The following is an 18,348-nucleotide window of genomic DNA, read 5'->3' as shown; positions in this document are numbered from 1 at the left end:
TTGGCTCACTGCAACTTCCGCCTCCTGGGTTCCAGTGATTCTCCTGCCTCAGCCTCCTGAGTAGCTGAGATTACAGGTGCATGACACCACACCTGACTAAGTTTTGTATTTTAGTAGAGACGGGGGTTCTCCATGTTGGTCAGGCTGGTCTTAAGCCTCTGACCTCAAATGACCTGCTTGCCTCGGCCTTCCCAAGTGCTGGGATCACAGGCATGAGCCACTGCCCCCAGCCCCCACTACCTTTTAAACATGGGACATGCAAATCTTACATGTTTTAGTTCTCATCACCAACCCTACATTTCCACATTCCTGTCCAAGGTGGGGAAATGAAATAGTAAAAGTGCTATTGATTTTTTTAAAAAAGATGTTTTACAAAGTAATCTTTTACAAACGTTTTTTATTTTTAGTTTTTATGGGTACATAGTAGATGTACCTATTTATGGGGTTACAAAGTAATCTTAACCACTGGCATGGCCTGCCTCCCACAAAGCTGGACAACATAGTGTGGAGACATACATAACCAAAGCGATCTGTTTCTGGACATGAATGATAAATATAAGGCATAGTTTCCAAAATAAAAATCCATTTTCTTTTCTCTTCACGTTTACCAAGTAGATAAGCAGTTTCCAAAGAACAGCATCTCCTGCCCACAACCCACTGACTCTCCCCGCCAGCATAAAATGTTTTAGCATTGAGTGTATATGATTCTTTATAACTTTAATTCCTCTCCATAACATTCTCTTCTACCCTGTGCCTTACAAAGAACAGAACATAGGCTGAGGAACAAGAAGGTCTGATAGCTCCTTGAGGTTTTTTTTTTTTTTTCCAAGTAGACCGTTCTAGGTATAAGGCATATGCCCTTGACTAGGAAGATGAAACTAACCAGTTACATAACCTGAACCATGGGTCACTTGTATTATCCTTTTCAGGGGCAAAGGAACAAATACTGAAAAGCTCACTGCTTGCCTGAGGCCCACACAGAGGGAGCCAGAGATTATCAAGTCAGCAGTAAGATTTCAGGAGTCCCTAAGGATCATACCTGTGAAAGCCAGAGACAGAAAGAGAAAAAGGTGTGGCTGGGCACAGGGATAAAAGGCTTTGGTTTTCTTCTGCCCAAACTATAATAGTGTTCTCCCATCTTGGCTTTCTCAAATTTGCCCTTCTCTTCAAAAAAGAAACCCATCTCAGGTATCTAAAAAGGGTGAACTTTTGTCTTCATTTCAGCAGGCAACACTGAAAATCCAACAGATTTTATAGAGCAATCAGTCCATAGGTAATGCTTTTCCAAAGAAACTACTCTCCACCATCCTAGCACTGGATCAACTACTGGGTTCAGATCTTGTTTCCAGGTCTATGCCATTTCATTACTGAATCAAATGTCAACATTTGTTGGGATTCATTAAAAAGATTTCCAAATGAAAATGATAAAACATAGACTCAAAGACTTAAGCTTCTGGTCATGATGTATCAAACTAACATTCCCACCAACAAAACCGAATTAACTTAAAAACAAACTTGTTTGAAGTTCTCTTAGAGCAACGAAGCTCGATGGTTCAAGACCTCAGGGAAAAAGGAAATGCATTAAGGTGAGCCTTGTGTTTGCCGCTGCCTTTTCCTTTCAGGGCATTTGATAATTCTAGAATGAGGCACAGACACCAAGCAGCAAGTGGTAGCGGCCTAGAGCTTTACGCAATATCACTGGCTGGGGAGCAAATCAAAATTCAAGGCAGCTAGTGTGTGAGAAGAGCTAAAGTCTCAGAAAAAAAGGGGGCTGCATGGAAATGGGCTCATAAAAGTGAGCTCGTAGAAGTTTGGTTCACTTCGATGTAGTCCCTTTCCTTTAGGACTTTGGCTCCTCAAGTCCTGGTCTCCTTGAACTCCAACATTTCCATCTGAGGTATTTGCCAGATATTAAGCTGTGTTTATATGGGATGAGGAGTTGAGAAAACAAGCAGAAAGAAAGTGTTTAGAGGCTTAAAAGCAAAGCAGAGGGTTTGGAAGTCTCACAGTGCTGAGGAGCTAAAAAATCGAGTGCAGAGTCCACCAAGGAAGGCGGGCTCTTGTAAACATTCCAGACTTTTATGTTTTTTTTTTAAAGATTTTTAAAAATTAAAAAATGTTTTGGAGACAGTTCTGCTTTTGTCGCCGGATGGGAGTGCAGTGGTGCAATCATAGCTCACTGCAGCTCTTGACCTCCAAGGCTCAAGCAATCCTCCCACCTTAGCCTCCTGAGTAGCTGGGATTAAAGGTACGAGCCACCGTGCCTGGCTAATTTTTTTTTTTTTTTTTTTTTTGTAGAGACAGGGTCTCCTTAGGTTTCCCAGGCCAGTCTTGAACTCCTAGGCTCAGGCAATCCTCCCACCTCGGCCTCTCAAAGTGCTGAATTTTAGATGTGAGCCACTGTGCCCAGCATTCTAGACTTTTAGCTGAAAGGGATAAACTCTAGGAGAAAGGGACAACCAGAAACAGATAAGCCTTAATACATCCTTAAACACTGCCTAAACTGGAACAAAAAGAAAAAGGTGATTTGACCATATTTTGTCTGCCTTACAGAAGAACATTGAATCTAGTCTGGAAGGAGAGAACAGTATCTAGAACTTTTTTTTCTAAATAATGTCCAGAAATTCATAAATGGAAAATTAGCAGGCTTGCCCAGAAATAAAACCAAATAAGGAAAAATTAAGGGAAAAAACAGATAATGGAAATAGACCCATAGGTGATCCAGAGAGCAAAGTTATCAGATATGGTCTTTGAATCCAGCCTTATATAAAAAGAATGATAAATCACAAGCTGAACTTGCTCCAGGGATGTGAGGTTAGTTTAACATTTAAAAGTCATTTAATATGGCAGACACATAACATTATAAAGGAGAAAAATCATGATTGTCCCAAAATTCAGAAAAAAACATTTGATAAATCCACCCCCATTCCTAATTTTAAAAAACTCTTAGAAAACTAGAAAGAGAAGAATTTCCTTTATCTACTAAAGAGTTATCTACAAAAATATTTAGAGCAATCATCATTCTTAATGATGAAATGCCCTGAGATTAAAAAATCTGACAGAAATCTGAACAATTTCAACATTGCACTGGACATCCTAGCCAGCACAATAAAACAAGAAAAAGAGAAATAGAAAATAGAATTGAAAAGGAAAAAATAAAATATTTAAATTATATTCACAGAAATTCCAAAAGGCCACGCAGAAAAACTATTTGAATTAACATGTAAATTTGCAAGGTTGCTGGATACAAACAAAATCAATGGTATGCTATATGTGAGCAAAACCAATTAGGCACTGAATTTTTTAAAAAAAACTAATAATACCATTTATAATAGCATCAGAAACTTCAATACCTAAAATTAATCTAATAAAAACGTTTAAGACATACAAAAACTATATTATTGAGAGTTATTAAAGAAGGCCTGAGTAAATACCACATTCTTGAATTGAAACACTCATTATTGGTGAGATGTAAACCCTTCCCAAATTGATCTCTAGATTTAATGCATTTCCAATCAGAAGCCCAGCAAGTTTTTTGTTTTTATTTTTTGTGGAAACAAACTGATTTTAAAATTTATATGGGAACGTGAAGGGCCATTAACAGCCAAGAAAGTCTCAAGAACAATTTTGAGGTTACACATCAGATATCAAACCTTATTATAAAACTGAAGGAATTAAAATAGTGGAGTATTGAAGAGAAAAATTAACCCATGGAACAGAATAAAGATCCAAAAAACGGACTCACACATACACAGTCACCTAATTTATGAGAAAGGTGCCACTAAAGCACATGAGAAAAATATAGTATTTTCAATAAATAGTACAGGGTCAATTAGGTTTTCTATTCTTACACATCTGGTCTATGTAATCTACTTCAGTGGCTTACCTATGGTCTCAAAAATCTCCTACTGTAGTTTAGCTCATTCTGCTGAGCTCAAAACTTCTACATCCCACATCGTCTCGGGTACTCACACCATGACTCAAACGTGCACATCTGAACTCAGCTTCATTCCCCTGCTTATTCCTGTGTTCCCAATCTCTGTGAGTGGTTCAGAGTGCGGTATCGAACTCAAAATTCTGGAAAATGTATTTTTACTCTTTTCTCTCCTGGGACAATTATATTCTATCTGTAAAATAGGTAAGATTTTGTGAATTCTGTCAAAAATTAAAGCAATAATTCAGTCTGGGATTGTTCCTGGAGACTCTAGCAGCAACCTTCTGTGCTGGCCTGAGGAAATCTTCCCGTTTTAGTGAGGAGGGAGGGATGAAGGGGGAAGAAAAGAATATAAATTTATTACCACTGAACTATACACTTAAAAACGGTAAAGATGGTAAATTTTATACGTAGTTTTAACTTCAATAACAATGTATTAAAAACATGAAAACCAACTATAGAGCAGCATTTCCCTCCTTGATTTTAAGATGCATTTCTTCAAGTCCTAAGGATTCTGAAGTTAAGATGAACATATAAACCAAACTCTAAAACCAAATGACAAAAAACATCCTTGCCTATTTCTACACAGAGGAGTAAGTTGGAATATAGCTTAAATGGAACATAAATTTTAGATTTGGTAATTCTTCAAATGTCTCCCAAAAGACTGTACCGTGATAGAACATGGAGAAGAAAAGTTATCGTACACACAGAAGATGGATCATCACTGCCAAGCAACACAAATGCCAAAACACAGAGAGCAGAACACGGAATTTCAAAACTAGCAGAGATGAGTGTGGCCGATTCACGGATCAAACAGGACCATTACTCAGATATTGAACGTGTCTGTTATAATTTCTGGTTGGCTTTCAAGAGATGCTCTTTGACTTCTAGGTCTACAAAATTCAATTACAACAGTAAAAGTATGCCTTTAACCAAATAAAAAATGTAGAAGAAAATGATATTCTCTAAAGACCTCAAAATGTCACTATTAATATAAAGGTGCTACAGAATAAAGGTCATGAGTGCATGTTGTGAAAAGCACGTACTCATGATGCTACCGTGCGTGACTATGGAAGGTCAGAAGTTATTCAGAGCAGTCTGTACTCTCGGTGTGAAGTCAGCTTAGTATGTATGCAATACAGACAAAATAGTAAAGAAGTAAACTGACAAATATATCATACTTTGTGTAAATTTATTCCAGTCTTTCTTCCCCTCTACTCCCTCCTCTAGAAAAGCTGTTAATAGACCAGTGGTTGATCAAGAGATCAATCAAGTTTTGCAAAGGTTTTCTGTGGGAAGGCCTTAGACATCCAAGTACCAGAGTCTGAATTCTAACAGACCAGATCTTCACTACCCATGAAACTCTCTCATTTGTATTCAAACAGAAGCATCCCTGGGATGTCTGCTTCAAACCTAAGGAAATGGAGGTGTTAATGTGTCATAAGGAGGTTGCTTACCTCTTTCCAGTACTTCATCTTTATCTTGAGACTGTACCCACATCATCGAAGTGACTTTTAGGAAGCATAGCAGACAACAGTTTAGGAATTATTTGGTCTTGGCAAAATTCATATGTGCCATACTTTGTTCTCTCAAAGATAACATGCCTGCCCTGTCTATCTGATTGGGTCATGGTAAAACCCTAATGAGAAAACATAAGAGAAGGCCTTTTCCAAACTGTACCTACTATATAAATGCAATTTTTTACCTGCATCATCACAAGGACACAATGATTTATAACACCAAATTTTAACACCAAAGTCATCTTTTAACCACTATGCAGTACCATGGAGTAAACGTCTAAAAATAAAAAAAGCACAAAGGCATCCTGTGCTACTCAAGCTTAACGACGCAGACTATTGTTGCAGCCTGATGGGTTCTTCTTGCCCGCTGCCTAGAAAAGCCAATGCACTGAAAACAGCAGGTATTACAGCAAAGAGAGGTTAATAATCACAGGGCCAGCCAACTAGTAGGACAGGAGGTATTTCTCAAATATGCCTCCCCAAGAATTTGGAGGCTAGGGTTTTTTTAGGGTACTTTGGCAGGCAGGGAGCTGGGGAACTGAAATCACTGATTGATCGAGGATGAAATCACAGGAGTGTCTAAAACTGTCTTCACACAGCTGAGTCAGTTCCTGGGAAGGAATCTCAGGACCAGGTGGCATCTCGTGGACTGCCAAAACACTAAATCTGAAAAATACCTCAAAGACCAGTTCTTTAGATTTCACAATAGTGGTGTTATCTATAGGTGTAGTTGGGGAAGTTATACACTTTGTGAGCCCCCAGTTACACGATTCTGGGGCAGTCAGCAACTTATGGACAAGCAAGCTAGTCAATGGCAGGTCACTGTTTAACTCTGCCTCTTCTTTAGCAAAGCCCAACCCCCTACCATAATTCTAACCTCGTGACCTCTTTACAAATACAGTTTCAATTTTTAAACATGGAGGGGATCCATTCCAGGAAAGGACCACCATGGCCTCTGCACAAGAATGATCAAGAGCAGTTTAGCCAAGTAGAAGCAACATGGAGTCAGTTAAGTCAGATTCCCATTGTCACTACAATTTTTGCAAAAACTGTTTCACTGTTAGGTTGCTTATTCCATTCTGATCTATGAGTTACTTCAAATCGTCCATGACTTAGACTCCATCTAAAGGCTTATTCTCAAATTTTGAGTGAAGTATCAAGTGTTTCCTTGTTCTTACTAAAAGCACCATCTATTCAAGTATCCACCTTTTTTTTCTTTTTAAAGTTACCTGGTCCAGTGATTTCCTTTCAGTCAAAGGAACATGTTTGTGCAGAGTTCACAGCAAAAGCCCATCTTGCAAGAATCTTCCCTGACGCTCCCTGGGTCAGGCTTCGTAACTGCCTTTAATATCAGAAGGCCCAACACATAACTTCTGCCACCCCAGCTGAGTGTGTGACTCAGCATTTAAAACCCTGACTGTTTTTTCTTTTTCAAGGAGGCCAACTATTTTGCAACACAAACACTTGTTAAATGGAGTTAATCCATCAACTACTACAAATTTCACTTAAACACAGATTGGACAAATATGTTTCTTCACAAGCCTGGAGAATTGTTTTCAGCCAAGACACCCCAAGACGGTACAGATGGGGAGATCAAACCTTCCCCCGGAAGGAGTCCTGCAGCTAAATCTGGAAGTCTCTGGAAGATCGCTAGGAGGCGGCAGGAGGCCTGGGCTCCTGGCCCACAGATAAGAAAAGAAAATCTCTTCCTGGCCAAACTAGAGCCCTTCAAAAGCATGACACTCTCCCAATTCTCCCAGAATTTCCCCTCTCCTATGCACAACAACGAAACACACAGGTGCCAAATGCTCCCATCCTAGAAGGCAAAGAAACTACAACTCTCTGCTTTGATAGAGAGTCATCAAAGGTTCGGACCATTCAGGGTTTTATTTTCCAAACTCACTGCTGGCCTCGAGGAAGTATGACACCACCATCCTAAGCACAGGGCAGCTGTTCTTTTTTGGCTGGCGTTCAGTATAAACCTTACAAATATTCTGCTAACTTTCTCTCTCTCTTTTTTAAAACAAATAACAATTTTTTAAAATGCCATAGTCACTTAACTCCCACCCTAGGGTTTTCACTATAAAGGTTTTCCTGCAGGACGGAGAAAAACATGTATTCCTAATATATTTCTGAGCCAAAAAGATGCCAGTAGGTTATACTAACCAGAGAAATATAATGGAATAAATAATTAGGCAGATTGAAAATCAATGGCTAAAACAGTTCCCAAGAGTCAGTGAATTCCAATTATCTCTGAAGTATTAACAGACAAATCTAGCAACAAAAATGTACTTTTCAACAGAGGCCTTCAGTAGTATAGCCACTGAATATACTTTTATTTAGGAGTGAGAATCAGATATCAGAAGACTTCCCTTTCATTCCAGGATTGTGGCCCATTATAAAGATACCACAATGGCTATATTTTACTCATTATTCAGCTGTCCTAGCTATAAATTACCTATAACCATCAGCATGTACGTTCACACCATGAAATGTCCCAAAGCATGGCATCTGTCTTTCCTCTTGTGTTTCCCCATTACAGATTTAAATATGCACAAGGGCTGGATGCTGGCAGTGCTTTCAAAACGAAAACGAACCTTTCACAGGGCAAAGTAATGTTCCTTATGAGGTCAGTGTGTGTATTTGTGACAGACGCACACACAGATCAATATATTCAGGAAAAACGAAAGTCATTCTTAAGCCTTTGGAAATTCTTGGGAAATCAATAGACTCACAAGACCAAAAGCGAGAACCTAGACTTGGTTTATCAAACCAAAGCTGACAAATCCCTTATGGAGTCTGGAAGTGTGGAGTTCCCTCCCCCTATATGTTCACTTCCCTCATTTTTACCCTTGTAGCTGCCATATGATTGCCAGACCATCACATCACCTGCTTAATTTCCACCTTGTACACACTAAGAACTACATGGTAATCCTAATCTACTGTGCATAAAGGCCTTGATTCTCACTGACTTACTAAACTGACCCCTAAATGCTAAGCAAAATTCGAGGTCACTGGCTTCTGTGTATTGACTTCTTCTATACTAACTACTCTAAAACTTCATCCCTCAGCCCTTGCAGTCCTCCAGCAATCACTCCATGGAAGTTTTTCTGTATTGCTAGGCAGCTCCATGCACATGCTTCACTGCGGTTCTTTTGTAAAATGGTCTGGCCTTGTTTCAGGAAACAAGAATAATACAGACATGGAAAAAGTCTATTGCTCCCTTGTATGCAAATTTAAAAAAAAATCCATCACACACAAGCTTATTCAAAGATACATGTGTGTATGTGTATCTTATATGCACAAATACACAGCCTGTATTCCCTGGAATTATTATCACTTATAAGCATCATATGATTTTAGTGTATGAATTTATTTTAGCCACCCTCACCTATCATTCAAAATGAGGACTAAACAATAGTGGGAACATTTTATCCCTAATAAATTATGGAGTTATCTGATCACAAAGGACACTTATAATCAATACATTCACCAGCTTTCTTAGGAAAAGATAGCCATTTGGAGAATCAAATAGCAAAAGATCTCACCAGCGAAACACTCCCATTTAGAACACCCACCTCATCGTACTCACACGCTACCTCTGAACTCCAAGTCACCCTGCACTGACATAGTTGGGATTTATTGTCATGACAAAAGGTGGGAAACAGGGGCCAGTCCCACCTTTGGGGCTTTCTCGAGACTTCATACCTGTGCTGATGCTCCTGTAAGACTTGATAAATGCTGATAAGAAAAGTTTGGTTTTTAAAACTCCCCATAACACAGTCCTTGTAGATGCGGAATTCTGCAGCCGTCACCGCCTCACCCTCAGGAATCTGGGATAAGTTGAACTTGAACTCTTTGTGGTGTCGCTGACGAGGGGAGAACTCCTTGTCGTACTCCACTATAAGATTAAACAAGAGAGAGTGACAACTATTGTTACTTGACTAAGTGCCACGGGCTCACCTCACCAGTTTCCCCATTTGACTTCACAGGTGGATTACCAGTTACCCACAGCTTATTCAGGGGATCGGCTAGTGAACAGACCACTGGCTGGCCCATGAGGAGGAGATGAAAATCCTTCATGCTACCCAAGATTAAGCAAAATTCTTAGATTTTATTTAGTTTAAATACTTCCGCTTGTATAGTTATTTGAATGAATTTGCATAGACCAAGTTATGAAAACTCTTGGCTTAAAAAGTTTTCTCATCTGCAAAAATGGGAAGAATATGACTTCACAGGAAAAGGTGTGAGAATTAATGAAGCAATGAAGAAGAACCCGTCTGCCCATCCTGGCCCCGTTATGCCCTCCTGGCCCCCTTTCCTCCCAGCTACTCTTCCCTCCTCAGGCTGGTTCACGTGTCACCATCAGCAGTCGACATAACCAGGGACAGCCCTGAGCTGAATGTTGGTGGGGATGGCTGAGGGTGGGGAATGGAGGTAGGCAAAGCATTCTGCCTGGGCCTGAAGTGTAAAGGGTCTTCACATTTTGCCTGTTCAGTGGAAATGTTTATGCCCTCCTCCTACTGGTAGATCCTGAAGGCCGCATGACTCTGAGCGGCGGGGACTCTCCACACCGGGAAGTTGCTGGAACCCCCATTTAATCTGCATGTAGATGCCACGAAGATGTGGAAGGAAATCACCAACAGAGCCACTGCCATTCTCTCATGGTTCACATTGAAAAAAAGAAAACACTGCAGGGAAAGGATAGACTCTAAAAGGTTTTTTCATATGGAATCAACCTATTGTGCACTGAAGGATGAATGAAGAAAATGTGATATATGCATAAATGCGTTTGTATTTGGTCTTAAAAAAGAGGGAGATTCTGCCACTTGCAACATGGATGAACCTGGAGGACGTTATGTGACGTGAAATAAGCAAAGCACAGAAAGACAATCACTGCACGACCTCACTTATATGCAGAATCTGAAAAAGTGGAACTCACAGAAGCAGAAAATAGAACTGAGGTTACCAGGAGCTGGGAGAGGGGAGGAGTACCAGGGAAAGGGTCAAAGAGTACAAAGGTTCAGTTATGCACAAAGAGTGAAGTCTGGAGACCTAACGTACAGCAAGATGACAAGAGTTAATAACACTGTATTGTATACTTAAAATTTCTAAGAGAGCAGATCTTGACATTCTCACCACAAAAAAATAAAGCCGTGTCTCTGTGAGGTGATAAACACATTAATTAGCTTGATAGTGGTCATCACTTCATAATGTATAATCAGTATATCAAATCACATTGTACCCCTTAAATACATACAATATTTGTCAATTACACCCCAATGAAGCTAGAAAAAATACGTTTTTAAAATAAAATCTTTTTCCTGCATGAAGACAAATGAGAAATTGCAATTACTGATGATTTTTCAGTCAGCTTTTAGATGTCTATACAAAGTCCTGTGTGAGAAAAGTGATATCAAACTTCAGATGCCTCACTTATAATTGCTGTAAAAGGAGAAAAGGAGTGCTCTGCGTCCCACCACAAACCCTTGACACTTCTCCCCAGAGTCGGGAATACTTCTGCCTTGCTGTTCCTGTTCGTTTTTCCTTAATGGCAACCAAAGTGAAATCTCATGAGCAAATTAATCCTTTTAGCAGAGTTTTCCCAAGGTTTGTGGGTAGAAAAAATAATTATTAGCTACCTCCAACTTCCCACTTTCTCTTACACATGTTGTTTTTCATAATTACCAGAGAAAAGCTTTGGAGATATAGCTTCTTAAAAAAAAAAAAAAAGAAACGAAAAGAAAGAAAGAAAAGAAAAGCTAATAACTCCCCGCGCAAGAATCTAAGTCCTCAATGGCATGGTTGGCAGAAGCTAAGTTAAGCTAAAAAATAGCCATCTATAGGTACACGGGATTTTTTAAAAAGGATTTCTGAAACTGCCCATGTAATTACACAACACATTTTTTAGATTCGAGTTCTTTTTTTTTTATTTTGGAGGGTTAAAAAAGAATAAGCTTTTGGCTTCTGTAAAAGCTTGAATGTAAGCAAAAAGAAGTCCAGCCAGAAAAGTAAACCACAGTTTAGCCCCAACAAGAGAGCAGGTTTTCTAATTAGTGGCTACGCATGAAAAGCAATATTGTTGGGAAGTTCACCCGAGGACACCCACACATGACAGCGTATCACTTTTCCTAAAACCGATCTGCCTTTTAAGTTTGATATGTTATCATCATTGGTTAAAAAGTGAATCAAATCTGATTTTCCAGAGACTTTCTAAAAACAGTCACACAGCTTTTCTTCAAAGAGCCTTTTGGAGGCCTAATTGTAATATTACTAAATGAAAATAATATTTTAAGATTCGCTGGAGAGCATGTATAAGAATTCCTTAAAGAAGTCTTTCAATAAACTTCCTTACTATAAACAATGAGAAAAAATATAAGAAATAAGATGTAAGACAGTAACTTTAAGATATTTCAGTTATAAGGAGCAGAGAAAGGGGCAGACATTTTTAATAAAGGAGAAATGTGGTAGCTGGTCTTTTGAGAGGTATGCCATCCCCCATAAACCACTCCTCCCAGCATCCATGCCCGTGGGTGGTCTGCTCCCTTCGGGTGACTCTAAGCTGGCTCTGTGGCTGGCTCTATGACCTGTTTTGGACCAACAGAACGAAAGTCTTCAACAGTGGTGCTGAGTGACTTCCAAGGCTGGGTCATAAGCTTTGAACTTCCTTCCACTTAGGCTTCTTGGAATGCTTGTCTGAGGAAAGACAGCTGTCATATAAGAAGTGTGACTACTCTGAAACTTCCATGTTGTGAGGAAGCCCAAGTTAGCCATGTAGCAAAGCTACACAGAAGGGTGGAAGAGGCGAACAGAGATGGGGGGTGGGTGGGAGAAGAGAGAGACAGAACACACAAACTGTCCAGCCTGTCCCCAAGCACCTCAGCTGAGGCACCAGAAGTGTTATGAAGACGCCATCTTGGATGTCCTTTGCCTGACTCAGCCCCAGCTACCATCTGGCTGCAGCTGCACAAGAGACCTTGAAGAACCACCTAGTTGAACCTGGTCATTCCACAAGACCGTGAGAGATGGTAACTCGCTGTTGTTTTAAACCGCTATGTTTTGGGTGACTTGTCACACAGTAATAGGCAACTAACACAACAAGGGAAAGGGGGACAGGAGGACAAGAGGAGGGAGGAGAGAGAAGGGAAGTCTAACCATGCCAGGAAGGGGATAAATTGCATGCAACTCTTAAGGATAAGGATTGTGCAATGCTGGGAGGCAATATGTACGACTAAGGAAGAATCTTGGCAAATGCTCACAGATTTGAAGATGTGAGGAGATAAAGAATCTAAAAATGAGAAAACAGAAGCACAGTTCAAAGCATTCATTTTATTACAACGTAAAATAGAACCCATTGCCTCATATGTGGATTTTCCAATTTTTCCTCTACCAAAACAACGTTATCGTGAAGCACTCTGAACTTTCTTTTCCTTTATCCTCCTTGGAAGAAAATGCATGGCTTCCTTAGTGCCATCCAAGAGATTCTGATTGCCACCCATACCCCTTTAAGCTCTCACACTCATCCCATTACTCTCTGGTCTTCTAAGCTGCTCCTGTGCCTCTTACCTCAAAGCTATACCACCTTCCTCACTCCCCTCATGAAGTTTGCTCGGAACTCCTCCCTTCCCCGCACTCTTTTGCCTGCGGTTGAATTTACACAGCGCGTTTGCTAACATCTCATAGGGATATAAGAAATAAATACAATTAGGTTACTGCCTATATATGCACTCGAACACCACAATAGTAAAACAGTAATGTTTCCAATGAGCTCAGCAATTCAAGCTATATGAGTCAAGAGTCCTCAAATGCCAGACAGTTCAAGAAATATCAATGGGAGAGAAAGGGAGAGGGCTGAGTTCCAAATTCAGCCCTCAGTACCTACTTTATACCCATTAGCATTTGGCTTACTGATGATGGGGTCAGATGCGGTCACAATTAAGTCGTAGTCAAGAATGTTGGTGACATGTCAAACTGCTACACTTGTGTTGAATTCTAGCTTTTCTTTTTCTTACCTATATGATGCTGAGTTAAAGTTATATTAACGTTTCAGTATCAGTTAAATGGAAATAATAACACTTCTAAAGATTAGGTGAGACAATCTATACTAAATAGCCAATGCCATGGTGTCAATGCCCAGTCAATGTTAGCCATGATCATCACTGGCTGTTATTTGAGAATCCAGGTTCTCGGAGCCTGGAGTATGTCTTTGCTGAATAATCCAAATGTATTCACGAGTCTACAGACAGGGCTGATGGCTGCTCCCTCTAAATTAGCTTTTTCAATCAGAGTGAGGCATTCCATGAAAGTGCAGTCAGTGAAATCTCACTGAGCATCAGCCTTGGTGGCCGGCTCCTGAATGCAGTGCTGTGTTCTCTGAGGCAATAATTCCTAGAATTTTTAAATTTCAAGGACCAGTCAAGACAGTTTTTGAAATGGTAGTCACCTTACACAAGGTTATCTGCTTCTTCTGTTTGCTGTTTTAAGGACAATAAAACAAAACAACATATTGCATGCTCTAACTCTACCACTGCATTTCTAAAAGTCCTCTCACTACTAAATAAAATAGGGAGGACATAACGCACAAATGTGGCTTTATAAAACTCACTTCCTTCTCTCCTTTCTGCCTCAGACTAGACCAGTGGAAATTTCTGATCTGTCCTAGACCTTTGGCCAACATGTAGGAACAAAAGCCTTAAGGAATAAGAATCGCTGGTTTAAGATTTTAAACGTAAATTATGTAATTATACACACAAAAGAATGTATGCAATTTATGGAGGTAATGAAGCATAATAATAAAGCATCAAGGAAACCATCACCCAACTTGAAAACCAGAGAGTGACTGAGACTGTTGTATTCGTTCCTGATCCTCTCCAACTGCTTCTCTCCAAAGGCCCCTCACATCAGGAATAATGCTTATCTCTCCCCTGCCCTTTAAAACCTAACAATTCTACTACATGTGTATATCACTAAATCATACAGTGTTCCGTTCTCCTCCTTTCCCTTTCCTTTTTAGAGACATGATGGAAGTTGTACAGGCAGGCTCACATGGAAAACCTAGGCCTGCTTATGGTTAAGAGCAAGGCAGCCTGTGCGGAGGAGGGTCGTCTGCCTGTCAGCGGGTGAATGGCTTATGTGTCATAGGTGGGCATGGCTGCTGTGCAGGCAACGGTGACCAGTAACTCCTCTCCTCCTTCAGCCATACTTCATAGAGATCTATTAAAAATATGGGCATTTTCTGACAAGTGTTGATAAGGATTTAGAGAAACTAGAACCCTTGTGCTTTGCTGATGGGAATGCAAAATGGCACAGCACTATAGCAAATAGTGTAGCAATTCCTCAAACAAACATAAAATTAGCATTGACCCAGCAATTGTCTTTCTGGATATATACGCAAAAGCATTAAAAGCAGGGCCTTGAACAGATATTTGTATACCCATGTTCATGGCAGAATTATTCATAATAGCCAAAAGCTGGAAGTAACCCCACATGTCCATTGACGGATGAATGGATAGACACAATGTGGTATAGACCTATGATGGAATATTCTTCAACCTTAAAACGGAAGGAAATTCTGACACATGGCACCACACGGATGAACCTCGAGGACATTATGTGAAGTGAAATATGCCACCCACAAAAGGACAAATGCTGTATAATTCCACGTATATGAGGTATCAAGCCTAGTCAAATCCATAGAGATAGAAAGGAGAATGGTAGTTACCAGGGGCTGGGGGAGAGGGGAATGGGAAGTTCATGTTTAATAAGTACATAGTTTCAGTTTGGGAAGAGGAAAAAGGTCTGGAGAGGAAGTGGTGATAGTGGCACAACCAGTGTGAATGTCCTTAATGCCACTGAACGGTACATTTAAAAATTGTTAAAGCAGCCAGGTGCAGTGGCATTGCCCGTAGTCCCAGCCCCTTGGGAGGCCAAGGCAGGAGGACTGCTTGAGCCCAGGAGTGCGAGGCTGTAGTGAGCTATGATTACACCACTGCACTCCAGCCTGGGCAACAGAGTGAGACCCTGTCTCCGTAAAATAATAATAATGAAATTGTTAAAGTGATCAATTTCCTCAAATATCGAAACAACTGTCTAAATTTTGTTTGTTGAAATCAGGAGCCAAACAGTGTTCACTCATGACACTTTATTATTCTATCTCTTAAGTCTCTTTTATGGCAAACCAGGAATAGAAAGAACTCCATTAACCTGATAATGAGTCTATATTAAAACAAAACAAAACAAAACCTACAGCTAAGGACATTCTTAATGATGATACATTCACATCACTGTCTTTGAAATCAGAAGAGCGGCAAGGACTCTGACTTTCAGTCTGATGTTAGAGTCCAGTTCAGTACTGTTAAGACTAAATAATAGGAAACAAGAGACATATCGCAAAGCATTGGACCTAATGAGAAAGTTTAGAGGGTTGCTTTCATATGTACTATTTGGAATTTTTATGTTTGAGTTCATAAGTGAGACTCGCGACACTCTCATCTCCTACGGCATTGTGTGGTTTCAAGTTATACAATTTTCCCCTCTTATCTGAGGGAGATACCTTCCAAGGCCCCCAGTGGATGCCTGAAACCATGAATAGTGCCAACCCTATATATACTATGTTTCCTCCTATACATGCATGCCTAGGAAAATAAATGTCAAGTTTAATTTACATTAATTAATTAATAATAAAACAAATACAACAATATACTGTAATAAAAGTTATATGAAAATGGTCTCTCTCTCTCAAAATATCCTACTGTACTATACTCAACTGTTTTCAGACCCCAAGAACATACTGTGGAAACCGAAACCATGGATACTGAAACCGTGGATAAGGGGGAACTACTGCACTTTCTCTTAAAATGATTTGGGGAGCCTTTCTGCTCCTTCTTTTCAAGAATATACTTCCCGAAAATCTGGCAGACTTATCTCTAGAATCATTTGATTCTGGTGTTTTCTATTGGGGGACATTTTAAATTACTCATTTTCCTTTAAACACAAACATTGAATCTGTTTCTTTTAAGTCTGTGTGTTTTCTAGAGGTTTTATTTAATTTTCAAGTTTGTTGCCAAAATTTGTTTAAAATTTTATTTTATTTCAATAGTTTTGGGGGAACAAGTGGGGTTTGGTTATATGGATAAGGTTTTTAGTGGTGGTTTCTGAGATTTTGGTGCATCACCCAAGCAGTGCACACTGAACCCAATATGTTGTCTTTTATGCCTAAGCCCACCTCAGTCTTCCCCCTGAGTCCCCAAAGTCCATTGTGTCATTCTTTTGTCTTTGCATCCTCATAGCTTAGCTCCCACTTATAAGTGAGAACATACAACATTTGGTTTTCCATTCCTGAGTCACTTCACTTAGAATAATGGTCTCCAACTCCATCCAGGTTGCTGCGAACTAGTACCATAAACTTTTTCATAGAATCCTCTCATTATTTAATCTCTGCTCTATCTATGGTTGTTTCTCCTTTTTCATCCTAATATTAATTTGTACATTCACTTTTCCTGGGTCTAAAGATTTTTCTTTTTCTCACTACTGCTTTGTTTGATGCTAATAAAGATATTTTAATATAGATATTTTCTGAATGGTATCTGACTAAGTCTGAATTATTTCAATTACAATTGTCCAGAGAAAAACAAAGACACTGCCTATCTCAAACTACAAACATAAAAGAGAAAATAAAAAGGGGAACAACAGAGAGGGAAAAGAACAGAACAATCGATTTAACACATTTACTTTAAAAGTAATCACATATTCATTATTCTCTCACTAACTGGACTTACTCTCTGGTTTAGTCTAGATTAGTTAAGACAATTACAATAATTCCCAATAAATCCTACATTTTCCAAATATTTCACATTTCCATTTACAGTTACATACCAAACTTGAAATTGTTTTGAAACATGGTCATTCCACTGACTAATGTAAGCAATTTTTCATACTATGGCACAAGCTTATTTAATTTTAGGCAACAAGGACATTTCTGGCTGGTCTTCCAAGGGTTGTAATGACAGCGGCCTTTTGACTTTTATGTTGCAAGCATATAACCTTGAATAGTAATACTGACACTGAGCTGAACTTTCCAATTCACTTTTGACCAAGGTGAAATGAAAGACTTTACCCTCCAGGGTTCATCAAATATTTCTAAGTACTTGTATTCATGTTCTATAAGAATCACAAATATCAAGAAGAATTTATTTTTTCTGGCTGCCATGCTACAAATGACATTTTTAAACTTTATTTTTTTATCGCAAACAATTCTAGTCCCACAAGTAGTTGAAAAATCAGTAGAGAAGCCCCATGCACCCTTCACCCAGTTTCCGCCCGTAGTAACATCTTACATAACTGAAGTACAAGATCAAAACCAGGAAACTGACATTGGCTCAATACATTCACTAGACCACACCCGCTCTGATTTCACCAGCTTTCACAGCGCTTTTTGAGTATGTATGTGTATTATTCTATGACTCCTTATCCCGTGTATAGATCCATATTACCACCACCCAAATCCAGATCCAGAACAACAAAACTCTCTGGGGCTACCCTTTTATTCCAAATGACTTTTTAAGAAGATATCCAGTGCACGCATTGTAAAGAGCTTTAGGACATTAAGCACCTATATATCATTAGTAGAAAGGGTTAATAGTCATTTTTTATTATTATTATCATTTTTAAAAAATTTTTTTTTGAGATGAAGTCTTGCTCTGTCGCCCAGGCTGGAGTGCAGTGGCCCGTGGTCTCTGCTCACTGCAAGCTCTGCCTCTGGGTTCATGCCATTCTCCTGCCTCAGCCTCCCAAGGAGCTAGGACTACAGGCGCCCACCACCACACCCGGCTAAGTTTTTGTATTTTTTTTTTTAGTAGAGACAGGGTTTCACCATGTTAGCCAGGATGCTCTTGA

At 39.5% G+C, this 18,348-nt stretch overlaps 1 protein-coding gene across 1 annotated transcript in view; it reads right to left on the bottom strand.

Moving 5' to 3' along the window:
* Positions 1–18,348, bottom strand: part of BMP6 (bone morphogenetic protein 6) — a 164,121-nt gene that overhangs the window by 26,202 nt on the left and 119,571 nt on the right. The window contains exon 2 of the mRNA XM_017879619.1: positions 9,163–9,355. Coding sequence (XP_017735108.1) covers positions 9,163–9,355 — 193 coding nt within the window. The remainder of the gene's footprint in view (positions 1–9,162; positions 9,356–18,348) is intronic.

The sequence above is a fragment of the Rhinopithecus bieti genome, unplaced genomic scaffold (genome assembly GCF_001698545.2).
Source record: "Rhinopithecus bieti isolate Rb0 unplaced genomic scaffold, ASM169854v2 scaffold_10612, whole genome shotgun sequence".
Taxonomy (NCBI): Eukaryota; Metazoa; Chordata; class Mammalia; order Primates; family Cercopithecidae; genus Rhinopithecus; species Rhinopithecus bieti.
Note: the sequence above shows the minus strand (reverse complement) of the source record. Positions and strands in the feature narration are given on the sequence as shown.